Source organism: Lycium barbarum, chromosome 8 (genome assembly GCF_019175385.1).
Source record: "Lycium barbarum isolate Lr01 chromosome 8, ASM1917538v2, whole genome shotgun sequence".
Taxonomy (NCBI): domain Eukaryota; kingdom Viridiplantae; phylum Streptophyta; class Magnoliopsida; order Solanales; family Solanaceae; genus Lycium; species Lycium barbarum.
The window spans coordinates 7,001,534-7,010,494 of record NC_083344.1 but is presented as its reverse complement, the minus strand read 5'-3'; the positions used below and the strand labels follow the sequence as shown (position 1 = coordinate 7,010,494).

Sequence of the window (8,961 nt, the reverse complement as noted above, 5' to 3'; positions counted from 1 at the left end):
TGTCAAACCGACACCCCTTCGTCGGAAAATTACACTGTGTAGCTAGGTAAATTTTTTATTTTTATGTATATATACTACATATTGACACTCCTTGGCTTTTTCGTGAATTTACTTCTTTATATTTTGACATTCCTTAGTGAAAATTCAGGCTCCGTCACTGGGTACCATTCCTCCACACCTTGGAAACCTCTCATTTCTCATTTCCCTCGACATGAGTAACAACACTTTCCATGGAGATTTACCAGAAGAGTTGGCTCATTTCAGAGGTTGAAATTGATAATGTCGCAAGCAATAACTTCACTGGTTCCATTCCATCATTTTTAAGTTTATTACCTAACCTTCAGCACATGTACCTTTCGATGAATCAGTTTTGGGGGGAAATTCCATCTTCCCTGTCCAATCTAACAAAGCTGGAGGTGTTGAGAATAAATAGAAATTTTCTCAAAGGAGAGATCCGTCGGGAAATCGGTGATCTTCGTTACTTGAAGTTCCTAGACCTGCAATATAATCAGCTTACTGGCTCTATACCAACATCAATCTTCAACATTACAACGATGCAAGCAATTGCTCTTGCCAATAACAATCTTACTGGTAAGCTTCCCACATCTATATGTGACCATCTTCCAAACTTGGAAGGGCTTTACCTCTCCGTCAATTCCCTAGATGGAATTATTCCTCCAAACCTGGAGAAATGCAAAAAGCTTCAACTATTATCATTGTCTGAAAACGAGTTTCCTGGAACTGTACCAAGAGAGCTATCCAACTTAACAACTCTTACAATATTAAATTTTGCAACTCTGCATTTGGAAGGTATGATATTTCTATACAAGAGATCAAATTTCTTCCATTTCTCTCTTCCATCACAACAATACCGTATTTTGAATAGTTGATAATAGGTGTCACATTAATAAAATAAGAAGGAAAACGGAAAACGAGAAAGGATGTGGTGCAAAGTGCCAAAGCAGCATTTAGAAGTACAACAAATTTTCCGAAATGAGGGCTCTGTTCTCCCATTAACAGCATAGTTACCGATTATTTTTGGTTCCTGACGCATTCTTAAGTTAACGTGTTTTTACAAATTTACTTTAAATATTTTAGAGTAAATACTTTGTTTTCATATTAGGATCTTAAAAAATGAGAACACCCAATAGTTCTACCTTATTCTTGACTTAATCAAATTAACTCTACCTATATATGTTTTTCAAATGTAGTCAGCATAGAAATAATGTAACTACATGGATTAGGAAGACCGTGGTATGTTACTGGCATAGATAATCTAATAAAGTTATTTGAATAAGGGATTTATATTGTTGATCCAAACTAAAACTATGCATAGTTAGATTGATTGATATATTGATTTAGTAATTTTCAATAGTTCAGATAGAGCTGTATTACATGTTCACTTCAGTAATTTGTTTATGAGTGATGGAGAACAATATGGGATATTATAACATAACTCTGGGATATTGTAGCTCGCTTAGTTCTAGTCCATCCGGTACTCATACATTTCCCCAAATTAACAGGAGAGATACCAATGGAGCTAGGTAATCTAAAGAAACTACAAGTGCTGTCTTTAGCCGAGAATGAGTTTACTGGTTCTGTCCCTACAAGCATTTTCAACATGTCAACACTGAAGATCCTAGATCTTGGGACAAACAAGCTTTCAGGTACTCTTCCTTTAGATTTAGGTCGTGGAATGCCCATCCTAGAAAATCTTTATTGTGGAGCAAACAAACTGAGTGGTTTAATCTCTACTTCAATCTCAAATTCTTCAAGACTCAGAATACTTGATCTCTCATCCAACAGTTTCACAGGTCCAATTCCTGAATCACTTGGTAATTTAGAATACCTCGAGATTCTAAACTTGTGTGGGAATAATCTTTTCTGTGATTCAACATTGAGCTTCCCTACATCATTAACAAATTGTAGGAAACTAAGAGAACTCTCGGTTGCTGATAATCCGTTGGATGGTGTTTTGTCCGCATATGTTACACCCCGTACTTCGAAGAAACACTGTTAAATTTGAATGTAAGAATGTCGAGTTACGACTAGGTAAAACAACTTTGGAGTATGAGGAATGAGACATTATTAAGTATATTGTTTAAATAATGGATGATTATGATCTTCTAAGTCGTAATCGGGAAAGAGTATTTTAAAACACAAGAATATGGTCATTATCATGTATAATAAGTGATAAATATCATGTATGGAGGGTTTCGGAATATTTCGAGATCGAGCAAGTTGAAGAAAATAAGTTCGACGAAAATTTGAGAAATGCTGGACATATTTTTAGTCAACTTTGGAGGGGTATATCTCTATGCATATTTGGAGTTTTAAGGCGTTTCAAAAGCCTAAAATGAAGTTCGTCAAGTCTAGTTTATGATTCAACAAACCACTCATCGATAGGACGTCGGAGTAGAGAATTATAGACGCTACAAACTGAACTGTCGCGCAGAAACAGCACTGCTACAGTATGCTACAGCACTGCTACAGTACTGTAGCTACAGTGACGCCGTTTCAGCCCTTATAAAAAGGGGCAAACCCCCATTTTTATCATCTAAAAACTTCTCAAATTTTCCAGAAAATTCAGCAACAAAAAGGGGCCTAAATCTCACATAAAAGTGAGGATTGTGAGTGAAATTTCAAGCTACGAAGTACTAATCGAAGTCCGGGCAACGCATAATCACGAATATAATTTTGTTTGGAGTTAGAGGAGCATGGGAACAATAAGATGTTGAAGAATTTGCTACTTTCATAAAAACAAGGTAAGAATCAATTCTTTTTTCTTATGTTATGAAGGTTTGTTTGTGTTGTAGTATGTAGAAATGAGTAGAATTTATGAAAATATGGAAGTTTGCAAAGTGGGTATGTATATATATTATATATGTAGCCATGGGTGTATATATGTTGTATACATATATGAGTTGAATTTTAAGTTGTATACTAGTTGTGGTTATTGTGGAATTTGTATTGGAAATGGAAGTTGAATGAAAATTGGATGAAATTGGAAAGATGCCATGTTGGCCGTGTGGTAGATTGTTGTTGGAGATGAATTAGTAAGTAGAAAATGTGTTGGGATGGTTTTGTTGCATATATAAGAATTTTGGATTGAATATGGAAGTTGATGGAATTGTTGAATATTGAATATATAGCTTGGAATACTTTTGGTTTATGTTTGAATGGTCTTATATTAGTATGTGAATATGAAAATATTGATATCGGGTTGTAAGTGCAAAGTTGGATTTGGAATTGTCGCATTATTTGGAAAATAAGACTATTTACGCTAGAATGCGTTCCTAGTCGATTATTGATGTTGCATATATTGTTGTTGGTATGGTTGTTGTTGTTTTAGCCGAGTTTTAACCTCGGGGATGATATATATATAGGGGAGATGCTGCTCAAATTTTTATAGACAAGAATTGGTTAAGGTTGAAATTTTAAGTCTTATGAATAGTAAATTGGTAAATGTGACCATTTGTAGGTTTTGGACGAAACGGGATTTGAGTTTTGGCAAGCGTAAAGGGCAAGAAAGGTATGTAAAGTTATCCCGATTCTTCTCTTGGCATGTCCTAGATGTACTAGGCTTGGATTTACGCCTCGGGGAATATTCTGTCCATCGGAATCCGCGTTTGAAATCGTCGTTTTTTCATTCAATAGAATTGAATTCCTTAAGTATGCTTTGATGAAAAATTATGAAAATTTTTCCCAAATTGCTTAGGAAGTTATGGAATGTCCTAGAACCTTTGTAGGTGACCCCATAAGCTTAAAAATACGTAATTTGAGCCCACCGCTTCATTGGTTCCGAGGTGGGCCCACTATTTCCAATTTTACCCTTTATGTGTCTATGACTTGTCTTCGAGCGTTTTCGTTAGAGATACTCTAACTACTCCTTTATCTACTAAATAAAAACTATTTTAAATATTTCATTAAGTCTTATAAATTGTTTTGAATCTTGAAAACGATCTCGGATAGATTATGCCTCCGTAACCCGTTATGACATCTAAATTTACTTACTATGTTTCCGTCCGATTTCATTGATTTGATTTGACATTCGATATGCCTCATTGAGTCTCTGGAAATATATATATGGTATTTTTAGTGCATTTAGTTTCTCACTACTCCGTTCGTGGATGCCTCAATGTTTCCCCCACTGAGCCCGGGCCAGGATATGTTGTCAAGCGTGATCCTTTGCATTGTTCGCCGTGCCTCAATGTGAGGGGGCAGGTATACGCGTACATGGGTTTGTGGAGTATGCTGTGCCATGTACGCTTGTTCTGATATGATCTGATATGGCCATCTGATATGATATGCTATGTTACGGGGTTATTCCACTTTTCTGATCCTTATGTGTTGTGGCACCAGTGTCGGGGGGTGACCACGTTCTGTCTGCCGAGTCCCTTGGCAGGGGCCGGATATGATATGGCATATGTTTCTGTACATACTCTTCATGTTTTGAAAATATGCATTTGATACTCTGGACATCTCACTCACATTTCTGTACGTTCTGTTCCGGTTATGATTTTGTTCCGTAATGGGACCAGGTATGACATACGTTTCCTGTAAGTACTATTTATGCTTTATGATCAGCATTTTGCTAATCTGGATATTCCGTTCATTTTTCTGTACCTCCTGTTCTGATTATGACTTTGTTTACTACGTTCCATGCTTTACATACTCAGTACATATTTCGTACTGACCCCCTTTCTTCGGGGGCTGCGTTTTCATGCCGCGCAGGTACAGACTACAGATTTGCTGACCCACCTGCCTAGGACACCTATTCTGCTATTCTGGAGCGCTCTTTTGTCCAGAGCCTATACTCTGGTACAGTCTGCTACTGTTGGATATATGTACGCTATTCAGGGGTACGACGGGGCCCTGTCCCGCCATATGATTCGGTTTGTCTGTTTAGAGGTCTGTAGACGTATTTGTGGGTGTGTGTGCCTACTTCTGTACGGATGTGTTTGCATGACTCTATTCGTTATGGCAGCCTTGTCGGCTCGCACATGTATATGTTGTTCTGTTGGCCCTGTGTGGCCTTTGTTGGTATTTGCTGTGTACAGGGTTATTTTGGGTAGTCCGAAAAACAAAGGAAACTCTGCCGAAAGTTTCTTTGAAAATCTTATAAATTTGAAACACCGCCTTGTCGGCTTCTGTTATATACCTGGATGGGTTTGATATAATCTGAGGCAGTGTTTGATATTTGTGGATTTGTGATTGTGTTCGGGTGCCCAATTCGGGCACTAGTCACGGCCCACGGGGTTGGGTCGTGACAACATATATAGGGAATTTCTCCAACTCTCTAAATTTGCTTAACGGAGATAGTTGTAAACTTAAGGGCGTCATTCCTCGAGAAAATGGTAATCTTACTGGAGTGATACGTATGAGTTTGTTTAACAATGAGTTTACTGGTGATATTCCAAATACTCTCCAAGGCATGTCGAACCTTCAAGAATTTTACCTAAAAAGAAACAAGATAGAAGGAGCCATACCAGATATTATATGCAATTTAAAGAATCTCGGTGCAATAGACTTATCAGGAAATCAGTTTTCAGGTTCCGTGCCATGCTTAGGAGAAGTTACTAGTTTGAGGTATCTTAGAGCCCGTTTGGATTGGCTTACAGCTTAAAGCTGTTTGCAGCTTATAAGCTGAAAAAAATAAGTTGGGGTAGTCCAACTTATTTTTTTTGGCTTATAAGCTGTTTTCAGCTTATAAGCTGCTTTAGATAAACTAAGTCAAATGGGTTCAATTATTTTTTTGAGCTTATTTTAAGCATAAAATGACTTTAAGCTGGCCAGCCAAACACTCAAAAAAGCTGAAAACAACTTATAAGCTAACTTATAAGCCAATCCAAACGGGCTCTTAATCTAGATAACAACATGCTGAATTTAAGCTTACCTGCAAGCTTGGGGAGCCTTCAAGATCTCCTAGTATTCAACGTTTCATCCAATTTATTAAGTGGGAAAATTCCACTTGAAATTGGAAATTTAAAGGCTGCAGCAGTGATTGATTTGTCAAAAAATGAATTTTCTGGTAAGATTCCTAGCACTCTAGGGGGTCTAGACAAATTGATTAATCTTTCTCTGGCACATAATAGATTAGATGGGCCTATTCCAAATTCGTTTGGCAAAATGTTGGCATTGGAATTCTTGGATCTTTGCTATAACAATCTTAGTGGTGAAATTCCAAAATCTTTAGAAGCTCTTGTGTATCTCAAATACCTAAACTTCTCATTCAATAAACTTAGTGGAGAGATTCCAACCGGTGGTTATTTTGCAAATACTACAGGTCAATCTTTCTTGTCCAATGATGCACTTTGTGGTGACTCCCGGTTTAACGTGAAACCATGTGCCATCCAATCTTCCAAGAGGAAAAAGGCATTCTTTGTTTTGTACATCATTTTGATAGTGGGTCTGCCATTTCTCGTATTAGCCCTCGCGTATGTATTTTTAAGTTTGCTAAGGACAAAGAAGAATATAGGTCAAGCAGATGTGTCTTTGGTAAAAGGACATGAAAGAGTTTCCTATTATGAACTTGAACATGCAACAGAAGGATTCAACGAAAGCAACTTGCTTGGTAATGGGAGTTTCAGCATGGTCTACAAGGGGATATTTAAAGATGGTACCCTTTTCGCAGCAAAGGTCTTCAATATCCAATTGGAGAGTGCATTCAAAAGTTTTGACACAGAATGTGAGATACTACGGAACCTTCGCCACAGAAATCTGATCAAAGTCATAACGAGTTGTTCCAACCTTGATTTCAAAGCCCTGGTGTTGGAATACATGCCCAATGGGACACTTGATAAATGGTTATACTCTCACAACTTGTTCTTGGACTTATTGCAGAGATTAGATATAATGATAGATGTTGCATCTGCAATGGACTATCTCCACAATGGCTATTCAACACCTGTGGTGCATTGTGACTTGAAGCCAAGCAATGTCTTGCTAGATCAAGAAATGGTTGCTCATGTTAGTGATTTTGGCATTGCAAAATTGTTAGGTGCAGGGAGGCTTTTGTTCAAACAAGGACAGTTGCAACCATTGGATATATTGCTCCAGGTATATCAGAATATTTTAGAGTTCTCTTATATTGTTTAAATTTTTTAGGAATCTTTTATGATCATTTCCGATTGCGATTGCAGAGTATGGTCAAGATGGAATAGTATCCACAAGCAGTGATGTTTACGGTTTTGGCATCTTGATAATGGAGACGTTTACAAGGATGAGACCAAGTGATGAGATATTTACTGGAGAATTGAGCATACAACGTTGTTTTAGTGATCCCTTCCCTAGTGGAATTCATAAGGTGTTAGATTCTATTTTGGTATCGCCAAGGGATGATCAAATTGACGTAAAGATGCAATGTATGTTATCTATCATGGAATTAGCTTTGAGCTGCACTTTAGTGAGACCTGATGCAAGAATTAGCATGGAAGATGCTCTTTCAACACTGAAAAAGATTAGGCTCCATATTGTCAGTAGTCGCTACTAGGTGGAACATAATCGAACCATCATCTCTTCACTCTTGTATGTTGCTTGTTTACCTATGCTGACTGTGTTAAGGTTTCAGCTTACCACACGTACGTATGTTTTTTCTATCCAACATCCCTTTAGAACATATCATCATCTCTTGTATGCTGCTTGTATTTATATCCAACGTCCCTTTAGAACATAAGGCAGCCCTGCTCTCTTTTGGATTTTATTATTACACTGTGTTGTTCTGTCACGACTCAAGATCTAAGATGCTACAGCCTCTAAGCTGAGACATAACTGAGCCCAGAGTTTTTAATAGCTCAAAAATGAAAGACTACAGCAGAATACATTCCAGATGAGTAATAGTCAAAATCATTTATGACGTAGTTTAAAAGAATCGATTACTTATCCGTTCTCAATTAAAAACACTTGTGTGGGCATTGTGATGTCCGCACTACTGGTGTTGAATGCACATTCTATCAACCGCGAAGACCATATACTATAGTAACGATTCTAACAATACTGCTACTATATCTTTTCTTAGGAGATGGTGATTATAAGAACATTGTTAGTTGGGAAATTTTATTATCCTCATACATCTGATTCTAATGACATCACTGAAACTATTATCAAAAGGCTGTGCTAAACTAATCCATGGGCCAAAAGTTAAATTCAGAACATATACAAGAGAATAACCACACATGCATATATTCTATATCGAGAATTATTATTGTTGCTTGATTACTTATGCTGAGTGTGTTTGTTTCAACTCAGCACCAGTACTTTAGAAACTATTGAGGTCCATTTCTATGTACTTCACACCGAATATGCAAATCTGAGACGACATTTGTTTACCACACCTAAAACTGATGTGGCATTAAGTAATTCAATTTTATACCATCTGTTTAATCAAGAAATTGTGAATTTGGCGTGATTCATATTTCTATTTTAAATTCTTAAAATTTGTTGTATTTGCGCATGCATAGAGTTCCGGATACCATGCTCTGATGATACTATAAGCTAACTATAAACATCATGCTCATACTATTTGAGTTATGAGACATGCAGCATATAATTAGCAAAAGTAAGAAAAAAGTGTTATATACAGAAGAACTGGGGTCGAGCTTGTAGACCTCCTTTTCAGTTTCCTCGCATTCTCTTTAGGGGCTGTCGTAAAGCTTTTATGTTGCAACTCAAAACTTGATTGCATGCATAATTTGTACGAAGGTGCTGATGGTTCACGGAACTATACTAAATCGGAAGAGTGCAAAAACAGGACACTACTGAGTACTTTTTTATCAAGTAGCTTCTATTTATGAGGAAGGTTGCCATTATCAAACAACTAGAACTAGCACGGTACTGTTAATCATGATAAATGTTGAAATACGAGAATCTGTTACTTCTTAAACAAAAGAAGTGATTAAAAATAACTTTTACACCTAAAGATTATTAAAAATTATTTTAAAAAAACACAGCAGAAAAAGTATT

General features: G+C 36.9%; 2 protein-coding genes across 2 annotated transcripts; both read left to right on the top strand.

Moving 5' to 3' along the window:
- The first annotated feature begins 230 nt into the window (after positions 1–230).
- Positions 231–1,451, top strand: LOC132607637 (LRR receptor-like serine/threonine-protein kinase GSO1). Its single transcript, XM_060321731.1, has 2 exons — positions 231–810; positions 1,381–1,451. The coding sequence occupies exons 1-2, from the start codon at positions 231–233 to the stop codon at positions 1,449–1,451; spliced, it is 651 nt and encodes a 216-aa protein (XP_060177714.1).
- Positions 301–7,673, top strand: LOC132604976 (receptor kinase-like protein Xa21). The gene is made up of 3 exons (XM_060318316.1): positions 301–1,667; positions 6,287–7,059; positions 7,143–7,673. The coding sequence occupies exons 1-3, from the start codon at positions 1,535–1,537 to the stop codon at positions 7,161–7,163; spliced, it is 927 nt and encodes a 308-aa protein (XP_060174299.1). The 5' UTR covers positions 301–1,534; the 3' UTR covers positions 7,164–7,673.
- The last annotated feature ends 1,288 nt before the right edge of the window (positions 7,674–8,961 follow it).

Bases quoted from the DNA above. Each gene is read 5' to 3' on its own strand.
- LOC132604976 (XM_060318316.1), top strand. From the start codon at position 1,535: ATGGAGCTAGGTAATCTAAAGAAACTACAAGTGCTGTCTTTAGCCGAG. The intron at 1,668-6,286 runs GTACTCTTCCTT...CAAATACTACAG, and splicing joins TGGGACAAACAAGCTTTCAG to GTCAATCTTTCTTGTCCAAT. The intron at 7,060-7,142 runs GTATATCAGAAT...TTGCGATTGCAG, and splicing joins CATTGGATATATTGCTCCAG to AGTATGGTCAAGATGGAATA.
- LOC132607637 (XM_060321731.1), top strand. From the start codon at position 231: ATGGAGATTTACCAGAAGAGTTGGCTCATTTCAGAGGTTGAAATTGAT. The intron at 811-1,380 runs GTATGATATTTC...TCAATAGTTCAG, and splicing joins TGCAACTCTGCATTTGGAAG to ATAGAGCTGTATTACATGTT.